The sequence below is a fragment of the Pleurodeles waltl genome, chromosome 9, assembly GCF_031143425.1.
Source record: "Pleurodeles waltl isolate 20211129_DDA chromosome 9, aPleWal1.hap1.20221129, whole genome shotgun sequence".
Lineage (NCBI taxonomy): Eukaryota > Metazoa > Chordata > Amphibia > Caudata > Salamandridae > Pleurodeles > Pleurodeles waltl.
In genome coordinates, this window is record NC_090448.1 from 1,140,252,049 (window position 1) to 1,140,275,902 (window position 23,854).

The window sequence follows — 23,854 nt, forward strand, 5'->3', positions numbered from 1 at the left end:
TCCACTCTGAAAAACTGTTCCACCACTATAGGGGCCACTGTATAGTGGAAACAAATTAACATTTGCGATCTCACCCACAACTCTTACCACCACGTTGATTCAGTTTGGTCAGCAAGTAACCAGATTGCCTAACACAGAGGCTATTACAGTAATCTACTCGAAACCAAATCAAGGCAGATCTATTGTTTTTCTTCAGGAATGAAGAATTGTGCTTGGCTTCGGCTGGAGTGATGAGCTGCCTACACATTGCACAGAAGAACTCTAGAAATGAAACATCTCCCGGAGTTCAGGAGATTGATTGGGCTTGTTTTTCTTTTTCAGATTCAGAACTGAAAATACAATGATGTGTTTGACGTGATGTAGCTGTGTAATGTTAGCTTTGTAATGTGATAGTGTTGTACTTGAGGTGTTGCTACTACACTAACAACTAAAGTGTTGCGAAGGGGTATCATGCAGTTGGGGTACTGCCACTGTGGCGTGGTAGAGTTGCAGTGTTTTAGAGTTCTAAAGTTGTTTAGTAGTCTTAGTTTCAGTTGCGTTGTTGTGGTGCGGCTTGTGGTGTCTGTTGTAGAGCAGAGAATGGGGCTGCAGGCCTAGAGGACAGCAAGCGTCTCACAGTATTCATGGAAGCACCCTGAACTCTTTACTGTTAGACAGAAACGCAGAGAAACAAGGAGGTATTGTATGGCGACATCAGTGTTTTCCATTTGCATCGGTCTTAAACATCATCACAATTCCTAATGTATAGCACTTTTATTTTTTAAATTGTGATTCCTAGGGGGTCGTAAATTGACTTATCTCATAAATATTAATGAGGTAGGTTGCAGTTTGCGACCCATTAGGAATGATAGCCATCACAGGGATGGGGGCCAGCATACCACCATGTCTGTGATTACTTTTTAATAATGTTATCTTTTTTTTTTGCTTGTTTGTTTTTTTGGTGAAATGCAGCTTGTTTTCCTTAAAGGGACACAGGATGTGTTTCAAAAACAGGAAAATGAAACATTTAAGTTTCATTTTTCAAGCGCACACAATGATCCGTAGGATCATTGCCTGCTCTTTAAAAATAATTTGTTTAACATTCTCAAAGAAGGGGCCTCATGATACCCCTTTCCATTTGCAGATGGTTGCCACTACCTTTTAGTAGCCTGTAAGAAAATTAACATTTTGCAAACGTAATTCGGTTGCAAAACATTAATATGTACTACTGCAAATCGGTATTTGGAAGGGACATCCTAAACATGTCCCTTTCAAGTACCGATTTGCATATATATTTTCTCCGTTGGATGATTACAAAGAATAAAATATAAATATATTTCTGTTTCCCTGGTTAAAAAATAGAATTCTACATGATCATGATGACCGGTGGTCTCTCACCTCGTTCACCCGTGGCTTGTTGATGATGTTTTTTGCATTTGAAGCATAACGCAGAGTGCTCATGGTTTCATTGTAGCTGGCACTTGATGGGGAAACCGCTAAAATTGCAGGAAACAATTCTCAATGTCAGTGTTAAGTAAAACTAAGAAAAAAAGTCTTCTTTCCATAAGTTTCCCCAATGTAAAGCTGTCGAAAAAAAGAAAGCAAATACAGTATTTCTAAATGAAAGGCATTTAATGTCAACCTCTCACGAATATAAAGGGAAATTTAGAGATTTCACTGCAAGGGCAAACATCAGAGCCCTCATTACATAAACAAGCACTGGCAAAGTCAATAGGTCTCGGCAATCGGAGAGCTATTGGCATCGTCAATGTTATTGTCTTTTAGGCATGTGTTAAGGAGTGATATAATCTATTTGCTTTGTTTACAAAGAAGGGTACCAAAACTTTCACTTTAAAGCAGGCAGCTCACAAGACGAGAGGGGCCTCAGGCAGACTATAAACAAACTTCAAATGTGCTCTTATCGCGGCCCAGATAGAGCTGTTGGCTTCAAGAAATTGTTGCAGTGAATGTTTATACACTTGTGCGGTGGTTTCTGACAGAGCCCCGGACAGCTTCTGTGCACAGGACATGGCTAAATGAATGAATGAATGAAACGCGATAAACAGCTCCAAACAGCATACAGCCTGATCACTTATAACGAATAGTTAGTAACAATTTTTGATTCAGTTTGTTTTTGTTACTGTCTATATAGTGCTCGCCTGCTACAGTATATGAGTGAGTAAATAAAAAAAGTAATGCTCTTGACATACATACTATGCAATAGGATTCTTAACAGTGAGTGCTTAGTTTGTTTGCATTAGGTTTGCTGCAGTACACCCATAAATAGTTGACTACAAAACAAAGGCAATTATATAGTGCCTCAAATCATACATCGGAACCAGTTACAAAAATAACTTCACGTTATGGTCCGATCTTTTTTGTATGTTGCTCTTCAAAGAGCTGCACAGTTGCAGATGAATCAATGGATGAATGGGCGTGGGTGGGAGAAGATGGAGCGAGTGAAAAGATGAGAGCTTGTGTGGAGTGCTCAAAAACAAAGAAAAAAGTAGCTCCTAAAACAAGAGCAGTTGATGGCCACAAGTACTTGGTCCATGCTCAGATGAGGCCCAAAAGAGGAAGATGCATGACGCATGCATGCCATGGACAAACGGAAATAAGGATACAAAAGCAATGTTAGAGCGAGAAAATGGTAACCCTATGGGCAGGCGGAAGGCCACTGAATTGTAAACAACATGTCTCTTCAAGACAGTGCATGCGCTGTCTAGCCGAGGCCTAAAAAGCTACTGTCCGTGATAAATCACTTCTTTGAGCAACAGTCCATTGGGGGTATTGGCTGGCAGTGATTGAATTATATGTTACTGCCAGTAGTAAGGAAATACTACAGGGAGTAAATAGAGTTAGTGATAAGTACAACCAGTGGTAAAGAAAAACAGAAATACAGGCAGCAGAACACATATTTCCATACATTTTAGGAGATAAGCAAACATTTAATGGGAGTTATGTTATCACTGGCAGCACTGAGGCAGAGTATATTTTACTTGAGGGCTGTATTTCTTCCTTCTGTAATGGACAGTGCTTTTTACCATCAATAGAAATATTTTTATCACCAGCTCATGTATCGCCGCCCTTTCCATAAGGAGACTCAATAGGTCAAGTATACCTCATCTCACAGCAAAACACACACGAGGAAGCAACACACACAGCAGCGACAAGGGGCACAGCTTACTTGCAATCATGATGGTCTTGGAATTGCCTCCAAGGCTGTCCTTGAGCAGCCAGGTCAGGATGGAGTCGCGGTAGGGAATGTAGGACATCCTCCTGGAAGCACCGCCGGAGTGAGTGGAGCTCTCCCCTTCGCTGGTGATGCTGTTAATGCTCTGGGTGCTGCTGAACATCTGAGAGTTTTGAGCTGCAAATGGGAGACGATGAAGAGGAGCTTCTTATTTTCAGCACCACATTCCTTCCCAGCAGTCTAAGGAACTCACTTCTTTTACTACAATCAAGACATTGTCGTCATTTTTGGACAATAAAATGTGTTGGGCCTAGTCTGGTAAGTCGAAGACCTCAAAGAAAAAAGTAATGATGTAAAAGGCAAACAGTAACTCTTACCATAGTAATAAAGTCTGAGTGCAAATGACCTACCACAACTGTAAGTAACAGAAGCATGGCTCCTCCACCTGCCACCCGCTCATCCTCTGCACCACTGTCCTTGCCTACATTGCTACTACTTCATGGCCAAGGAAGGGACGAGCGCAAGTAGAGAGGCCTGAATGCCCAAGGGATCGATGAACTATGACTACAGATGTCACTAAGGTTCACTAAGTTTACATCCGGTTCTCTGCAGTCAACTGAAAGGGACGAGTCAGCGGTATGAAACACTGCAGTGGGTGAGGGTGCGACCCACCATTAACAGAGGTCTGACTCTTAACTGAAAATACCATACAATAGGCCCAGGCAGCCGCTATCCAGGTTTTGCACTTTGGCACTCCCTGGACTGAGGAATCACAGGGCAGCAGTAGTAGGCTTTTATAGTGAGGCGGGTGCAACAGCCCTTTTCACTTTCGTCTCCTGACATTTCTTGAGACTCTCATCAACAAACGAGAGACGCTTGAAGGGTAAATGCTCGGATAAGGGGCCCAAATCTGTGGTGACATTAGGTGTCAATTGGGATGTGTGAGGGCACCCTGTGATGTCATCAGGCATCAAACGATGTGTGTTGTGCCTCCGTGGTGACATCTGGTGTCAAAGTATGTGCAATGCGATGCCACTCTGTGGTGCCATCCAGGATGTGTGCTGGCACTCTGTGGTGTCATCCGGTGTCAGAGGATGTATGATGTCACTCTGTGGTATCGACGGTGACAAAAGGATGTGAATTGGCACTTTGTATTATCATTGAGTGTCAAAGGATGTGTGATGCAACTCTGGGGTGTCATCAGCTGTTAAAGGATGTGTAATGTCACTCTGTAGTGTCACCCAGTTTCAAAGGATGTGTGATGTAACTCTGTGGGGTCATACGGTGTCAAAGGGTGTGTGATGTCTCTGTGGGGTCATACGGTGTCAAAGGATGCGGGATGTCTCTGTGGGGTCATCCAGTGTTATAGGATGTGTGATGTCACTGTGGTGTCAGCAGGTGTCAATGGATGTGTGATGGCACTCTCTAATGTCATTGCTGTCAAAGCATGTATGATGTCACTGTGGTGTCAGCAGGTGCCAAAGGATGTGTGATGGCACTCTGTGGTATTAATTGGTGTTAATGGATGTGTGATGTCTCTTTGTGGGGTCATCCAGTGTCATAGGATGTGTAATGACACTGTGGTGTTATGCAGTATCATAGGATGTGTGATGTCACTGTGGGGTCATATGGTGTCAAAGGATGTGTGATGTCAGCAGGTGTCAGTAAATGTGTGATGGCACTGTCTAATGTCATTTGCTGTCAAAGCATGTATGATGTCACTGTGGTGTCAGCAGGTGCCAAAGGATGTGTGATGGCACTCTATGGTATCATTTGGTGTTAAAGGATGTGTGATGCCACTCTGTGGTATCATTTGGTGTTAAAGGATGTGTGATGTCACTCTGTGGTATTATTTGGGGTTTACGGATGTGTGATGTCACTCTGTGGTGTCATCCAGTGTTAAAGGATGAGTGATGTCACTCTGTGGTGTCATCCAGTATCAAAGGGTGTGTGATGAATCGAAGTCAATGCTGATGATGGAGCAGTTCTGAGTTCCAGAGAGCTGCAGAAACGTGCGGCGGAAGGAGACGGTACTGCAGTCGGGTTTCTAGGTGCTGCATGTCCTGTGTGAGGGTCAGACGTCCCTCGAAGGCACTGGGCAGAGGAGCTGGAGTTTTAAACTATCACGTGGGACCCGAGTACTCATGTGAAGCAGCTGAAATTGGCTCCACGAGAAGCTGCACCATTGCTTGTCTTTTAAACTAAGAAGCGACGCGGGCAAGCTAAAAGGACGTCAGAGGCGTAGGAATGACGAGCAATCACACGCGGTCCTCACTGGCTGTGGTGTGCTGCTGAGTCCAGTGAGGCCTAAAGCTCTCCTTTCCCTGGCTACAATACCAGGTTTGGCGCCAGAGGTCCCTCCGCACGAAGAAGTATTAGAGTGTTCAGCTCTGCCATTAGCTGCTTGAATCAGCTCAAGACATATCCAGGGCTTCAAATGGGATGAAAAAAGGGGGGGAGCCCCCCCCCCTTTTTTCATCCCATGGGGGGGGGGGGGGGGGGGGGGGCTAAAACAGGTAACCAAAAAATCTGTGGGTGTGCCGCCCCAATGATATTTTACTTCTTCTATCTGTCCCTGCATCGAGATATGTAATACAAAAACTGCCATTAAACCAAAAACAAGCCAGGACTATTGGCTTTGCCAATGGTTGTTAGTCGCCTAAGATAAACAAGTACAACAATGGATTTGTTGTATATAGTATTGAAAATCCATCCGTACTGAAATGATGAGACTGTGAAATAACTATAACGAGTCTCTTTGAAGGTACATAAAAGGCAGTGAAGGGTGGAACTGCTGCCCAGTTAAGATTCTTGTTTTCATACTTAGGGTGAGGGCAATAATGGAGAGTCCGATAAGGACCCGTTTCAGCACCTGCTTTTTAGGACTGCCAGTGCCGAGAACCGGCAAGACCCGGCCCACTTTAAGCCCTGAACATCTCATTTTAAGTGACGCATCGTCATTCACGGTTATTGATTTTCTGACTACCGCCGCCGTTTACACCGGTATGCTGCCCTCTTGTGGCCCTTCAATAGAATTAATGCCAAATAATTAATTTCAATCAGTACAAAATTCGTTAAAAAAATGAATTACTACTCTGCAGCTGATTTTACTGTGCAATGGAAACTCGCAACTGATATGTAATTACAGTAAGCTTCCCTCGGAATGGTGAATAACTTTGCAGGCACAGAATTACTGTGTGGTGTTCAGCTTGGCATTCCCTAAGATGAGGGGTTTAACGCACAAATTTAGCACCTGCTTGGAGCAAGTGGTAAACGTGAGGGGTTTCTGTTTGGGGCAGCGGTGGAGGGAAAGGTATAGGGAGTGTTCGGGAGGGTAGACGATGATTAAAACAAAATGGTTGGGCAAGGCTGGGTTCCAAGGCTTGGCTGCAGTTAGAGTTGAAGTCTCAAGCGATTTTATCGACTAGAATTTTCTGGCAGTAAAGGTTGATACTGTGCCCCGCAGCCGGGAAAACTGGATGCAGGATCACCCGGTCGGTCAGGAAGAGATGGGGTGCAATTACACACGGCAATTCCACTCCCCCCCGACCTAAGGCCCATAGCTGCCAAGGTTCCAGATTGCTAAGTGTGACATTTTCATAATTTCAATATAATTATGAGTGACATTGCAACGACTATGAGTGACACTTTCTTGCAAGCAAAATCAAGCGCTGAAGACGAGGGAACCATATTAATATCGTGATGGTATACCTCCCATTGTACACCAGCGCCACATTGTGGCCTTTAATAAACACTGCTCAGAGCTTACCTAGCAAAGTGAGAAACTGGAACAAGAAGATTTTACCGCACTTCAGGACTTGCGTGACAATCTCAGTCATGCGGAAAAATGACCGGAAATGCGTTATTCTAAGGTGGGATGCGTGACACTTGGCAGGGCTGAAGGCCTAGAAGAAGTGACAGTGAGAGAGGAGGGGAGAGGGGTGGAAGAAACTAGGTATGCAAAGTCTCACCCCTGAGCATTTCGGACAAGTGGTTCTGCATAACTTACATGGGAAACAGGGATTTGTTAGATGGAATGTAGGAGTGTGCTTGTTAAGGGTCAAGGGCAAAGTGCAGTGGAAAGCAGCCTTCTTTGCGTTTACACCTAAGCAGCTATTAGCAGTTGTGGTTGAAGGTGATAGGCTGGGATCAAAGATGTCAGTTAGGTGACGCAGCTGTGACCCCTGGCTTGCTCCTTGCGACTCCTGGCACTGCCTGTGCGACCCATGACCTCAGAAGTGGCAAAATCAGTGCCAGGAACACAGTGGCAGCTCGTCATCATGGATGCTGGTTTGGGCTCAACTCTCTGTTTTCTCCTAATGTTTTATTACACTAATAGTGAATAATATTACATTAGTCACTAATATTGTAATAAAAATGGCGTATCATTAGCTGGAATTAGACCCTTCTCTGGGAGCTGAGATAGGTAACAAAATGCTTTTAAATGTATATTGTGTGTGTGCTTGCGGGTGAGAGTGTGTTTATGTGAGAGAGATTGAGTGAAAGTGTGAATGTATGTGTAAGCGTGTGTGTGTGAGAAAGTGAAGGTCAAAGGGCGTGCGATGTCACTTTCGCTACCCTTGGCATTTTGTTGCACTGACGTACATGGTTGGGATGCGAGACAAAGGGATGGTACTAGGCAGCCTGGAGGTAGATAGCAGTAGGGGGTGCTAGGTTGTCAACAGAATTAGTTGGCACAAGTACAGCAGTTATATCAAACAAAGTAGCCCTTTGAAGAAGGCAACATGTTGAAAAATTGACATTATGGTGTACCCAGTGCTTTTAATGGCAGGCACTGTCTGTACTGAGCATCTGCACTTCTTTAATTTGACAGGGAGAGTACCGGCACTTCTCAACACTTCTGCAATACATTTAATGGGAGAATACCAGCACTTCTTAGGAGCTAACAGGTACTCTACATAGTACCTACACTTCGAATTCTCCGTTTAAAGCACTGGGCGTATCTAACCTTGCATCACAAGATAAGTACATATTTATTATTCTTGCCTGCACCTGTATTTACCAGGAAAAATGAGTTTACACATACCATGCTTACTTCCACCTACATACTGAATTGCAAGATAAGTAAATCATTACTATTCTTACCTCCAGCCAAACACAGAACTCCAAGGAAAGTATGTCATTACTATTCTCACTTCCACCTATTAGAGGTCAGACCAATGTAGCGGATAGAGCGACGCTCTCATGTGATATAACACATGTAATACAATGCGAGACACACCCTTTAATACCAGGAGTAGAACCCAAGTATATCCTGCTAACACCAATCCTTTTTCTCAATATATAACATAAGAGGCACTGCCCCTTTTCGGTCTACACCTCTGTGGCACACTTGCCACGTGACTATGTCGCTTTGGCCTCAGTACATATCAGTGGTGGAATGAAGACTGCGCCACAACACACATTTCAGAATTATAATTAAGGCTCCCATTTTTCAGTTTTTGCTGATTTTTACAGATAAATACAGTCAGAAAACAGGTTGTTTCTTGTCTGTAGTTATTTTTAAAAGAGGAAAAATACAGAAAACTGTGCTTCATGTAAGTGACTCTCCAAGCTGTCCTTCATGAATTCCAGCCCAACAGATGAGTTGATAGGCATCACGAGCAGTTGAAAAACACAAGGAGATTTCTTTCAATACAGGTATAAGTTAACATATATTTGGATATTATGCCTATATGTACCTGTGGATGTAGCGTTTTGTTATATTTGGCTGCTCAATTGGCGAAACCGTGACATGCATCAAGGTATGAGAGCATGTTAATCAGTTAAATAAATGTGGAAATACAGCATTTTACAAATTCATGTATCCTCAAATGACAAAATAAATGTGAATAAATTCCAATAAGATAGCCAAAAAATAAATAAGGACAAATAAAGGATGGAAATGTGAAAAACATAAGTACCATAAAAGCCTGAGCCCTAATTTTGATTAGCACCCAATAAAATGTGGGGTTTGGAGGACAAGTTTGCTGGCTGTACTAGCACCTTGGATACCTTCACTGGCCAGGCTGACGCGCTGTCTGCGAACTGTCTCGTGATACCTGCTAGCCAGACTTACCTGGACACGAATGACCTGCTGGATATTGGAAGGGGAACGTCATGGCGTATTTGATGCTGTTGCTAAGCTTTACATAAGTGGTTTTTGATGAGCTGGTCCATCCATCCTAACTCGCTACTCTTAAACACTGCGCTGTTTGGTGGTAAACTTGACTCTTCAAAGCAAGCATAAAACAAGAGCGCGACAGATGCATAGTTCAGAGTAAGCTGCGTAAAACAGTAAAGAGGAGTATGTTCAGTGGATTGTACCTAGGGTGGAGATGACAATTCCAAGGGTGACTAAAGACTTGTTAATGTTGGATCCTTCCATCAGCCGGTCTTTGCAATAACTGGGTGAGGCTCGTTCACTGAAACACAAGAAGAACAAATGAAAAATGGATGAGCAGAGCAGTACTGAGACCCGCCTATAAAGCATCGCAGTCTGCAACAAACTGGCCAGCACCCGCCTTCCACCGATAAAACCCAGAACAACCTTACCCACAATTAGATATTAATGCAGGTTCCTTGGTATTCACAAGGTAAATGAAGCCATTTGTGTGCTTGTTGGGAGTTGTAGACTTAGAAATGCAAGGTGGCTCAAAACCCCTTAAAACCCACCCCAACCCCATCTCACACATCCTGCAAACCACATGCAAATACATGTAACCTCACACACTAACTTTACAAGCACTACACTTAGCAGGGCTCATATACGCACAGCCACAAATGGGTATTTGAAGGCAATGGTTAAGAATGGGCAAACATACTCACTTGTGTAAACTGCTGCTGGTTGGGTGCGCGTGCAAATAAACATAAATAACAAACTTCCGTCAATATGTAAAAAAAAAAACTTGTGTTAAGTGCATGTGCACCTCATTGGTAAGTGCCAAGATCCAGTGCCATGTAACAGGTTTTTAAAGAGCATTATATGAGTGCTGGCACCCTGATGGGCTGCTGTGGTGTTTGTACACCCTGCGGTCAAGTGCATCTCAAAACCTGCTGCAAGCGCGCCCGCGCATGGGTACCACCATCACCGTGTTAACTCCTGACTCGCCCTAGGGCATTAAATATACCCCATGTGGCATAAAAGCCAACTTTAGTAGAACGCATAATACAGTCAGTGCAGCAACAGTGTGAATGGCCAGTTGTTCAGTGGCAGTCCCCCCCCCCCTTCTTGTTTTCCTGTTATCACATTCCTAAGTTCCTGCAGAGCTGTTCAGCGCCTGCGCTCTCTGTGACCCCTTTTATCCTCCCCTTACAGACACTAGTTTATCCACTCAAACATGAAGTCAGAAGTGTGGAATAGTGTAGGACAGGAGGGCTTTGCAGTTATTCTGTATAAGAATCTCACTTGAAATGCCAAGCACAGAGGAGTGAAATCACAGATATCCAGTTTCCATCTTGAAAAGTGGAATAGATGCTTTGTTGTGCTAAAGCAAACAATGCCATCCAATATAATGAGAAGGAATTTGCAGTAGGTAATCTGCCATTCACATTGTCTCCTTCGAGCACGCAGGAATCTTTTGTTGCAACAGTAAATGTTTATCCACTATACTTACAAATAAAATGCAAGTGTAATGAAAAGGAGTCTTTAATAAAAACAACAGTAATGGGATAGAAAGAGAGGAAAAGAAATACGGATACATTTGGTGTTGTCATTTACACATAAAAAAGACACAGGAGTAGCTAAAGGGAGAAGAAGTTGGAGTAATGGATGACGGAGGCTCATATCTGCAACAACCAGGCACTGTCTCGCACTAAAATTACTCGTAGAGATATAGGCCCTCATTTCGACCTCAGCGGTCTTTTTCAAAGACCACTGAGGAACCGCCGCGCTGAAGACCGCCAGTGCAGGCGGTTTTCCGCGCAGTGTATTATGACTGCTGGCAGCCCTCTGTCCTTTTTCGGACGGAGAGCCGCCAGCAGCTATACTGGCGGTCGGCGGGGAAGTGGAGGTTGCTCCACCTCCACTGCCCCGTCATCAGAACACCGCCCACCGAATCACATCCCATGATTCAGTGTGGCGGTGTTCTGGTGACGGGGAGCTGACGGTGGAGCAACCCCCATGGATCCCATCCCCTCCCAGAGGATCAACGGACAAGGTAAGTTGATTGTCTGTTAGGGGAGGGGGTGAAGGGGTGTTGTGTGTTGTATGCGTGCATGGGGGTGTGCGTGTGAGTACGTAGAGGGGGTGTGTGAATGTGTGTATGCATGCAGGGGTGTATTGTGTGTATGGGAAATGTGTGAGGGTTGGTCTGTGTGCATGTCTGTTTGTATGTGTGCGGATATGTGTTGCTGCAGTGTATGTGTGTGTGTAGGGGTGTGTGTCTGTGCATGTTGGGGGTGGGGAGGGGGTGAGTGTCTGTGCATTTTGGGGGTGGGGGCGGGGAGAGGGTGTGTGTCTGTGCATGTTGGGGGTAGGGGTGGGGAGGGGGGGTCCTGCCACCTTTGGGGGGGTGACAGGGAGGTGGGCAGAGTGGGGGGAGGACTCGAGATGGGGGAGGAAGGTGGGGAGACCCCTATTAGTGCCAGGGAAGGAATAGTGGCTACCACCATGGATTTCGTGGCAGTTCCAAACCATCCGAAATCCACGGTAGTATGCAGGGTCATGATACCGCCGGAGGTCTGGTGGCAGCTGCCGGGCAGGAGACCGAAGTCTCCAGCCCAGCAGTCGTCACCGCCCTGGCGGTCGGATTGGAGAAGTGGCAGATGACCATGGCGGTAACCGCCATGGTCATAATTCCCTTTTTTATCTTCGCCGGCCTGTTGGCGGTATTACCGCCACTTCTCCCCCGTCCACCAGGGTTGTAATGAGGGCCCTAATGCCAAAATGTTTCATTAAGTGGCATTCGCTGGGAGAAGCTGTGGTGCTAAACCTTCCACAAGGTGGCAGCAGATAACTAGCTTTGATTTCTGAAAATGTGCACACTGCTTAGGAGAATTCCTGCCTACTTTATGTTGATCAGAGCATGAACGTGCAACTTTTGGTGAATATACAAACCCAAACTAAATGCTTCCAACTGACTTGATGGTCTTTTCATAAATATCCCTCTCACAGTCGGGCACTGATTTTCCAAAGTGTTAAAGTGCAATTCTCTCAATAAGGAGATCTGAACTTTAAACTTATATGAGATAAAGTACCTCGTCAATGTATTTAATGTCGCTGAGGAGTTATGTGAACTCCAAGGTGACTTTTGATTCCTTTTTTATGTACGGCGGGGGCATTTTACATCTTATAATACATGGTTCTAAATACCAACACCCTTCCCATACCTTTAACATTCTTTGGCTCATGCTCTGTGTGCAAAATACAGAATGTGTAGCCAGAAAAGGATGTCGCATCCTGTTACCAGCAGCAAACACACTGGGTACACAGTTTAAATCAGTATCACAACTGACTGTGGGTTAAAACGTGTATCGACGTCTACACAGGTTCTTGCTTTCCGATAGTGAACTGCAGCAGTGCATAAACTCAGCCAATAAAGGCGATTTACAGAGAATAAAAGCTCAAACGGAAAGGACAAGATAATTAAGCAGCTGTTGTACATCTGGACGGAAACCTGCCTCACACTTTCTGCTGGGTCTGGCTGCAGGCATTGTGACGTCACAGCTGAACTGTAATAATCTATTACAGTAGAGTAGCAATGTCATTTTCTTATTACAGTCGAGCAGTAATGTCTTGTGAACTGTCGGAAGAGATTTATAGGCAGCGTTTTAGGCGGATATTACAGGCTCCCATGCATTACTTAATAAAAAAAAAATACTTTTGTATATAGCGTTTCATTCACACTTTTGCCATTTCTCAGCACAGGCAATATTAGATGTTACTTAAAACGAATGATAACGATGTATATGAAAATACAGACTTCCCTACGCGAAGATGCTCTCTTTGGCAATTTGTTCAAATCCTGGCTGCAAAATTTATTAAGAGCTGTGGTGTTTGGCGTTCTAAACTATAGTTCTGTTGCCCCCCCAAAACCCTTCTGGGCTTGCCCTTTCCAGACATAGACACTGTTTCATTACATTGCTAAATATCGTGTGCTACACTGCCACCCTGCGGCCAGCCGGCCTCCCAGCTTTGCCACTTGTACCTGATTATGTCAACAACCAACCTGATTATGTAATGAGACAAGCCAACCCAGTGTAAACTGAACCGAGCACCAATGAATGGGGCAACAGTACTCACAGAGTTGCAAAATGGCGTCATGCTCCATAGCGTCTCGAAGGAGGGATCAATGACAGAATATCAGAAACAAATATTGTGAGGACAGAATATTGTGTCAAAAATATCGAGAACACAATATCGAGAAGGTAAGTGCAATGAGATAAGTATACATTTACTATTCTTAACTCCACATGTACGTACCGTGAAGATATATATATATATATCCTCAAGGTACATTTATGTGGCGTTATATATAGAGTAAAAGTTTGCTTACCTATAGGAACTTACCTTCACAATTTTTTGGTCCCCGATATTCTTGACATGATACTTTCTTTTACAATAGTTTAGTTTCTGATATTCTGTTTAAATACCATCTCGAGCGCTAAAGGTACAAGCATTGACAAAGCCAATAGCTCTTGGCTATGTGAATGCCTGTGTGTTTTAGCAATGCTGTTCAGCATGGCTCAAAGTGGCATAGAAGAGAGTGGCGTGGAGTGGCGCAGAGTGTAAAAGAGTGGAGTGGTACAGAGTGTTGTGGAGTGGCGTGGAAGGTGGCATAGGGTGGGATGACAGAGTGAAGTGGCGTGGAGTGTCGTAGAGTGGAGGGGCGTAGAGTAGTGTACAGTGTCATAGCGTGGACTGACATAGACTGCAGTAGAGCGGACTGGAGTATGCATGGTGTGGTAGCACACTGCCATGACAGACAACACATTTACTATTAAAGTTACTATCATTACATTAGCACAGACATACAATTTTACTGATAAAATTATGCAGCACACTTTGCAGTCAGAGAAAGAAAAGTAAATATCAGCCTCCCTCAGAAGACATGGCCTAACATTTGACCTCTGTCTTTGAACGCACAGCACATCTGACAAGATAAAAACAAAATGTAAAGGCCACTCCCCTTCTTCCAGTGTCTATTGCATGGGTGTAAAATTCAGGAAGAGGATTATTTAATGTATGCTATTAGTAAAAAGCACTGACCAAAATAAACAAGCTCATAGAGAGAACATTGTTCCCCACAGACATGCAAGACTGATGAACTGGCAGTGGCAGTGCTAGGTAGAGTCAGTCAAGCAGGACAATAGGAGGCAGGGAGCCTTTTCAAAGAAATAAAGCATGTTTACTGCTTCCTGAATTAGCATACATTAGAGACAACTGAAAACACATGTACTCTCAGAGTGCCTGATGAAAAAGAAAAAAAGGGTCCCCATAAAACAAGCCCTTATGGAAGAATACAGGGAACCAGTCAGAGAGGTGGTATACAGGCTATGCTCCATGGGAGGGACAAAGACATGTTGCACACCCTGAAACAAATACAGCCAGCAAATCAAAAGCAAGCATATTAGAGTTCACATTAGAGTTACAGAACAAAAAGCCAATGGTAAGCAATGGACGGAATGCATTCCTAGGGAAGCTTTCAGCTAGTGCCCAATACGTCTTTGCAATCATACAGCTGCACTGTCTGGTAGGCTTTGACCTAAAAGCTATTGCTAATGAAATTTACCATGTGAAAAGAGGCAGTAATTAGCACAGCAGTGACAAGAAACATCAGTTTTACAAAGTGGTGAAATAGCTTCTGCAGATTTTCTGCCGTCTGCTGTATAATTACAGTACCACAACCCCTCTCCTTTTAGTGCCGTTACCTTCCTGCCAGGTCCACCAGGTTGATCTTGCTCACGATTTCAGAGGGAAGATTGTTCTCCAGTATGGCCTGAAAAAATATATGTTTAAAGTCTTTGTGAAAATCAGTTGTGCTCAAGTAGAATAGGATAACACTGTTTTAGTCTTCTACACCTAATGTATTGATCAGGGGCATAGCTTCAGGGGGAGGTGGGGTGTTTGGAGTGTTCCACCCTCCTAATAAATATATTTTCTGGAAACTAGTTGGGTACAGGTGCTTACAGTCGGATATGGTGAGGTGTCTGTCGGATTCGAGAAGGAATTTTTACATAACCACAAACAAAAACGCACACAAACCCTCTCCTTCTCTCCTTTAAAACGGTTGGTTATTTTACAAAATATTGTATTTCTGCTCCTTTAGTACTCCTACCAATCAACATTCGTCTCCCTTTATCCCCTCTCATGTGCACTGCTTTCGTACAATGCATTTTGACACTATACGCCAGCGTGGTTGTTCGGAAATATGATGCCCCCCCCCCAATCTTACTGACTATGCTACACCTCTGGTAGTGATATGCGCAGTTACAGTAATAAACCATGCACTGCCAGTCCACATCAGTGCCACCGGCATCCCTCTGCCAGGCAACGCCCACATAAGCATCACCTTCCCTCCACAGTTCTTTTTTGCCACCGGTGATAAGAAGAGCCCTGACAGAATATCATATTAATATGCAGTCTACTACAGTACACCAACCACCACTCTATGGTACAGGGAAATATAGAGAGGTAGGTATAGATTTACTATTTTAAATCCACATCTACAACATGTATACCCTCAGTTCCTAACCCTATTTCCCAAACCCTTAACTCTGTCCCCCTAGCACCAACCGCTAACCCCCTACATTTAACTGTATATTATAACCTCTGCCATACTGTATACTCTTAGCCCATAGCTTTAGAACCCCTTTAACACTGTCCTTAATTCAATTACTTTTGGGAACAAGCACTTTGGGAAGGGTTACTTTTTCAAAGTATTTATTTTTAGAACTAGAAGTTTTTCAGTAATACCCAGTGGGAACCACAACAGGTTGGCCACACACGGGTCAGCGGTGGAGGATTTACACTCAAAGAGTATAACGCGTTAGAGGATGGTTCACCTGGCATGCGCACTGACGCCATCACATAGAAAACTAACTTAGAACATTTCCAATGAAGAACAAAATACTGCAGCACAAAAGATGAGACGCGAGGGTCTCGCCGAGGTGATATAGTTCATAATATTGATTAAGTCTCCGAATCCGGTCCTCTCTAGTGGACAGAATGAACCAACTGAAACTCAAATGAAATTTATGAACCCCTGTTTAATCCACCCATTCTAGTCCCAACTTATATTTTTAAATGAACTCCTAGGATTTTAGCAATAGGTAGTGTAAAGGATATGTTTTTTTTTTTTTTTACCACACTTTGTGCTATGAATTGCTGGAACAGTTGTATTGTTTTAAATGTCTGGTTGATTTATCTTATATGGTTTTAATTAACCGAAATAAAAGATTTATATGTAAGAAAGAATGAACCAACTAAGGATGGGGCATGCATCAGACAAGGTGGAGAATGTCAGTGACTGAATACACACAGATTACCCAACTACATAACACATTTGTAATGTTATTCTGTGTTTGTTATCTTCTAGTCCAGCTCCAAGTGTCCAGGGGTAGGTCAAAGGGCAGGCCAGAGAGAGCCCCTGCAAGGCAGGACACTGATTCCTTCTTCCTTGGAAGGTGACAACAATCAGACCCTTCATGCAACCTCTCCCCGACAGATCTGTTTACTGGGTACCCCAAAGTGAAAGGAGTTGGGGAAGTACAGAAGGGCTACTCACTGTCCTAAATGTTCTGACTTCCAGTAGGACAGAGGCACCAGTTGCAGTTTTATATACCATGAATTCGACCCAAAGGCACTGTAACAATTTACACGAGCAGCAGTTACATTACACGAGGATACATTCATTTTTGTTTTAGTAGGCACAGGGAGAATAAGTGATTTGCCCAGAATCACACAATGTAGAGCCGAAGCCAAGACTCTAACCTGGTTTCCTAGGTCCAAAGTCGGCAGCTCTGGCCGTAACGCTACATCTTCCTCTCTGCACAGGTGCAGAGGGCTTGTCCCTGACAGTCACCAAACACAACTGGAAAGTGCCTTTAATGCACTTGTCATTAAACTAAGTTCAATTATCTGAGCATTTACTATTGCATCAACTTGTCATTTAGTAGCGATAAATAATTCATACTTTTTTACTGTTAACATTTCTATGCTCATCAGTAGACACTCTACAGAACATAAAAAGTATCAAAACAAAAAAACCAAAAATATACATTAGCAAGCATCTAGAATTGCTCACGTCTGTGCTGCTCACCCTGCTAATTGACAAATGACTGTCAGGCCATTTTCTAAAGGACTACAAATCGACATCTACAGTATTTGGCCAGTGCACCAAATCCAGGTGGAGACAGAGATTTAACACATGGACATTCCATCAATAGGTAACAAAGACAGACTTAACTCTCTTCCACTTTTCAGATCTCGTATACAGGCAGCTATAGCTGTCTGTTGGCCAGAACTACTGTTTCCAGAATACATAGTTTGAGCTTCAGGTCAGCCTTTTGCTTATGATTGTGTGGCTTTGTTATTAATCTCACTTCCCTGCTGCTGCTGCAATGACTTCCCTCCCTATTTATATGTTTATCCCACTCAGGAGCATTTTGATCCCACAGTGTTTTGATTAGTTTTGATTGGTTGACTTGTATCCTTCCACTCCTGACCTTCCTTGCAGTCAGGGAGCTACTTTTTTTCCTTTACTATAAGCACTCCATACATTGGCTTGGCCAGTACGTTTTAGAACTGGGACCTCTTAGCTTTGCCAATGCTTATTTTTTAAACTAGGCTAAACATGAATGTAATACAAACGGTGGACGGAGGACAATGGCCACGTGGAAAAGGCAAGTCCAAATACCAACCTGGGTGTAGTGGATGGTAAAGATAGCATGAGATCGGCTGCTGGCATCGTGAACATGCGTCGCTGCTGTAATTCTGAACATGAGAAGAGAGAACAAATAATGAAGAGACTGTATTCATGTTACTCTAGGCAGGGGGTTCATTCAATCAATTCATAGGCCTACTGCGGGTAGTAAGCACAATTCCTCTTGATTAAGAAGTTTATGTGCATAGTCAAAATTTCATTTGAAAGTAAGCTTGCACCAGTATGACCGTAATATAATGTAGAAATGTGGCACCTTCGGCTAATGCACAAACACAGTTTATTTCTGATAAAGGTTAAATGTGCAGCATGTCTAATTTTTCAGCCATTTCCCTGAGGACCTGGTACTTCTCCAGTTGCTTTTGGGTTTGGGGGACATTCTGAGCTTTTGACATCAGAAGTTCTGGCAGCGTTCTGTGACACTGTACTCTGAATGGTTTTGGCTCCACAGGGACATCTAGCTACGACCAGTGGTACTGCACCTCCTGCTGTTGACTCTACAGGGACATCTAGCCACGACCAGTGGTACTGCACCTTCTGCTGTTGACTCTACAGGGACATCTAGCCACAACCAGTGGTACTGCACCTTCTGCTGTTGACTCTACAGGGACATCTAATAACGACTTGCAGCACTGCATCCTTGTGCTGCTGACCTCACAGATAAATTATATTTGAAAGGTCTGCTAGGCCTGAAAATGTGTAATACACTATGTCCTCAAGGGGCTGATTTTGTGGTTACATTGCAATGTTCTTTATCATTCTTTATGTGATAATGCCCTCTAGGGGTTGAATAAATGGTTACATGACCATGTTTCTTCCAAATGCTATTTTTACTGTAGTGCTCTGTAGGGGCCTGTTTCGACCATTACAGTCTAATGCCATATGTATGAATGCACAAACACAGTTTATCTCTGATAAAGGTTTAATGTGCTGCATGGCTAAAATTTATAAGGTCCCAAATGCGAGGCTGTCATTATCATTTACAACTCCAACAGCTCTAACTCTCGCTAATGCAAGATCTAATGCATTGCAAATGTTTGTTTAGATGTGGCATTAGCCATCAGGTTTTGCACCTGTTTGTGGCAGGTTAAATCTTTGAGTGAAACGTCATAACTATAAAAAAAGGGCCAATAGTTTTCTCTTTCTAGCAATTATAGCAAGCAGCTACATTGGTATTTGGGAACTATCAAGAAAAAAGTAAAAATGTCCCACTCAAACTGGGAGAAAATTCCTGGTGCATCATAGACATTTATTTATTGTTAGGTTGCATAAATCCCATGCATACAGAAAAACAGATCTGGTGGTCAAACCTTCTTGTACATCGCTCCTAAAGCGTGGAACGATCTGCTGCTACACATAAGAGCCTCCTCCTCACGTCTTGAATTCCACAAGAAATGAAGACCTGGCATTTCGAGTAGTCCCACTAGAGCCTGGGTGTGCCTAGACTCTTACCTCCTCAGCGCCAGGATACCCTTCCGGGTGATAGTTAGCTCCGCATGACACAGCATAACAAGATAGGTTTTAATTCTACAAAAACAAGACTGCAGCTTCGTTAGCATTGCCATTTTTGCAGAAAGTGTTCCTGCAGAAGCACTTAAAAATTCCTCCATCCAGGATTTCGAACAGCGTGACAGCCACCCGCCAGGATCTAAATGATGCTATAAGTGCTAAAATGAACTTTAATTAAAAAAAAAACAAATAAGATTTGGAGAGAAACGTAAAAAAATACAAGACTATATGTGGGCTTCCCACCTGTTTGCAATGCCTTCCTCCAGCAGTTCAACCACCTGCTTGTAGTCTGTGACGGCGTGCTGAGACAAACCTGGTGAAGGACAAGGAATGCAGACAAGTCAACTAAACGGAAAAGAACCTCTCTATAAACAGAAGTCAATGTGTGCATCGAAATATCTTCAACATATTTGAAGTTCCACCAATTCATCTAGATCAGGGTAACCGTCATAGGCCTGGGAGGTCTGGATCAATGCCGGATTTATAGGATAATCAATTTCTCTCTTTGACCTTTGTCGGCTTTTTCTTGTTTTCCTTTTTTTTTTGTTCCTTTTTTCCCATTGTGTTTTCCATTGCATAGCTGATTATTAAAGTGTAGCTCTGTGTTCTGCATCCAGAGAGTAGACTTTTTAAATCCAGTGGCACTGGACATCCTGTGCAGATACTCAGGAGGCATTTTTGGAAATGATCTTACGCAACAATAGCCTCAACACGAGTGCCCTGGTCTCCTCTACTCCTGAAATGAAATAGCCTATTTGTACACAAAACACTGCTTAGGACCAATAACAATAAAAGACAGGTGTAGACTAACTTCCTGTATGGAAAAAGCAAGGGTTCATCTTGAACCAAGCATACATGAATCTACAGCTATTCAGAAGCACCTTGAAAGAAAAAAGTACAGTTACCACCTGCAAATTAATCAGCATTTACCAGATTAGTGTCTAAGAACAGGGCCACAATTTGCGCAGATTTACATATTTTTGCGTGTCTTTAACTCCATAGATGTACACACAGAGCACTACAAACATCGATGATTTGGACAGGCAGTTATTGTCCTCAGTACATAGATACCAGCAGAGTTTCTACCTTCCGCATGGTAGAAGTGTACAACAGAGCTTTTATTTTTTTTAATGTTATTTCTCTGTTAGGCAAACAGTTTTTTTGCCTTAGAGAACCCCCTCTTTACATCCTCCATGAAATATGTACATGTATCGACTGCTTTGCAATGCCAATTTTGCGTTTTTGTACAAGAGTAAAATTGCCTCCGCTTCCAGGGTGGGACAATCTTTGTGACAAGCAAACCTACAAGTTATTGGATAATTAGCACATCTTTCTTGGGCGCCACACACCCTGCAATCTAAATGTTCTATTCTCTCCCCTACACCTAATGACACCACTGTGAGAGGTTCAGTACACTGTGCAATCTGTACGCAGAAATATTTACCATGGGTCTGATTTAAAGCTATTGCATTATATGTTATGGCACTTGTAATGAGACTGGCGGGATATCCGTCCGTTTGTGACGGAGTAAGTAACCTGTCCGTCAAACTCTAACTCAGGCCTCAAATCCTAATCAGATTTTTTTGGGTTGCCACCTTCCTCAAAAAAAATTACAGTCCATTTGTTTACAACTTTCTGTTTTGGAAGAGCCAAGAACTGGTAGGTGAAAAAGAGTGTGTGTAAAATTCTCAGTATTCTTTTGGAACACTGCAATTATGCCTTTGTTTGCTTTATTAAGGTTTAAGAAATCGTTTCGCCATCTCTGGAACAATTCCTTATTGGTTTCTTCATTTGTTTGCTGTCTTAGATGGCTATTTCAAATGGGAAAATACCTATATGTACTGCTTTGTCTACATTTAGGTTGAGCATAAGCGTAAGACCACTTGTATACTTTCAGTACACTTCTGTGGACTTAAAGCCTTTTTATTATTTGCTTGCTAGAGGTCAGTCATGTCTCTTTGTCCCTCCTTTTTCTCTTTGAGAGCAGGGAATAACTACTGTATAATTAAGTTTTGTCGTGTTTATCCGTTCTTTGGGGGACTTTTTTTTCTTGCTTTCCTACTCGTGTTCGGCAAAGCTTTACTTTTCATTTGCAGAGCATTTGCGCTCTCAGCTAACGTAACCATTTTGTTCCTGCTACCAGCTCACATGCTTTACTTAATATTGCATTCTCTATGAGCGTTTGCTTTTTCTAGGATGTTGTTACTTTTTTTTTTCAGCCAGCATATTACTCGTCTCCTGCACCCCTAATAACCTGCATGCACAGCATAAAACTTTTCTCGAAACGGGCGCCATGCTTCATTTTTCAGCATGGCACCTAAAAGTCATTGGGAATGTTTTGAATTGAAAATTGCATGGTGCAGTACCTTATGTGGCCAGAAGAGGTCCCACTGAACATCTAGGGCAGAGGTCTTCAAACTGGGGGGCGAGCCCCCCTTGGGGGGCCTCAAGTGATCCCAGGGTGGGCGCCAAACTCTGGGCAAAAGAAATATTATACAGATAACATGCCGTTGTTTGAAGCAGAAGCATGTTGTTGCAGTTTTAAAAAGGTAAAAGTACTTAACTGCAATGTTTAAATAGGTTTATACCTATTTAAACATTGCCATCGTTCTAAAATAATTGTGAAAAATTCTGAGGGGGGGCCCAATGATTTTTATTTTTCAACTGGGGGGGCGCGGCATTAACAAGTTTGAAGACCACTGATCTAGGGACAGCCTGTGGTACTGTACCCTTTTCCTGCTTCGTGCACATTAGAACAGTAAATGTTGCAGTTTTTTTCAGCCAGCATATTAGAAGTGTAAAAGCATTAACGTAACCATGTTGTTCCTGCTTACATTTCACATGCTTTCCTTAATCGTGCATTCTCAATGAGTGTTTGCTTTTTCCAGGATGTTGTTACTTATTTTTTTTTTTCAGCCAACATATTACTCTTGTCTTCCCTCCCTCATAACCTATTTCCCATTTTTGGATCTCCAGCACCGCAACGTCATACGACTGGCAATAGCGTTATGCAAATATCATCACTCCATTGCATTAAAAAAAGACACAAGTAAAAAGAAAAAATGCCGTTCTCAACGCCAAGAGCTCTAACTTTCACAAATGCGAGACCGATAGCATTGCAAATGCTTGTTTTTACTTTTACTGCCATAACAATGCATGCCTGTAAGATATGGGACAGAGTAAGTAACTGTCCGTCAAACTCTAACTCGGGCCTCAAATCCTAATCAGATTTTCTTGGGTTGCCAACTTCCTAAAAAAACAAATTTACCAGTCCGTAAAATACCGGCCAGGGGCAACCTAATGTAGGGCCCAGCTGCAGGTCAGTTTTTTGCACATCCAAGTTCTACTTATTAAGGCCCTAAAACACCCAAGGACCGGGAGAAAGTTTTACACTACCCGAGTAAGATGTCTCGGAGTGCGAAATTCCAATACATACAACACACCATACAACACCGAACCTACCTCGCTCCTGCACAACCGTGCAGCACATTCGGAACCTCCCCTGTACGCCCCCGGTGCCGCGCACCACATGCAGATATGGCTAACATGTTCTGGAACTGCCCGCTGGCCAGAGGCCTTTGGCAAGGGTTGGCGGGGGCACTGACGGAAGTGACATGCTGTGGAGGAATTCACAACATAGAAGGGGTGCTGCTGGGCACATTCAAATGAACCAAACACAGGTGGCGACCACTCAGTTCCTCGCTCTCCTCATGGCACGGCGCTCCATAGTTGTGCACTGCAAGGCACGTACCCTCCCGCCCTTGCGCCACTGGTGCGCAGCAATGCTTAAGTGGAGTAGGGATGAGGCGATTGCACTGCAGAGAGGAGAGGTCAGGAGACGAAGCAGGATCCCAATTGTCACCTGCTGGACTATCTACTTACTGAACTGCACACATTTCAGAAGCACTTGTGGAATAGGTACGGGAGTTCCCCCCTGCTTCCTTCCCCTCCGCTGGCTTGACCAGTGCCCTATAGACCCCCTCAACTGGCAGATCTTGGATCTCCCCCTCCATAGACCAGAACTGCACACACCGGAGAACCTGAAACTATATGTGGTCTTAGTGCAGGGGAATAGGCTGCATAGCACGTTCCGGCCGGGAATATGAAGAGGGGCTCATGAATGGAGGCGCGGCCTGCGTGGATGACCTGCCCGGGAACGCGGGACTATCATTGTTGTGATCTGTGAAGTTCTAGTGTTACTGGTTAACCCAGAGGTCTTCAAACTGGGGGCGGGCCCCCCTAGGGGGGCCTGAAGTGATCCCAGGGGGGGCCCCAGACTCTGGCCAAAATA

General features: G+C 43.6%; 1 protein-coding gene across 2 annotated transcripts in view; it reads right to left on the bottom strand.

Moving 5' to 3' along the window:
* The window catches only part of STARD9 (StAR related lipid transfer domain containing 9), a 327,608-nt gene that overhangs the window by 119,815 nt on the left and 183,939 nt on the right, over positions 1 to 23,854 (bottom strand). For both annotated transcript variants that reach the window (XM_069208915.1, XM_069208916.1), the window contains exons 8-13: positions 19,807 to 19,876; positions 18,035 to 18,107; positions 15,044 to 15,111; positions 9,500 to 9,597; positions 3,167 to 3,349; positions 1,378 to 1,475 (exon numbers count right to left, since the gene is read on the bottom strand). In XM_069208915.1, coding sequence (XP_069065016.1) covers positions 1,378 to 1,475; positions 3,167 to 3,349; positions 9,500 to 9,597; positions 15,044 to 15,111; positions 18,035 to 18,107; positions 19,807 to 19,876 — 590 coding nt within the window. The remainder of the gene's footprint in view (positions 1 to 1,377; positions 1,476 to 3,166; positions 3,350 to 9,499; positions 9,598 to 15,043; positions 15,112 to 18,034; positions 18,108 to 19,806; positions 19,877 to 23,854) is intronic.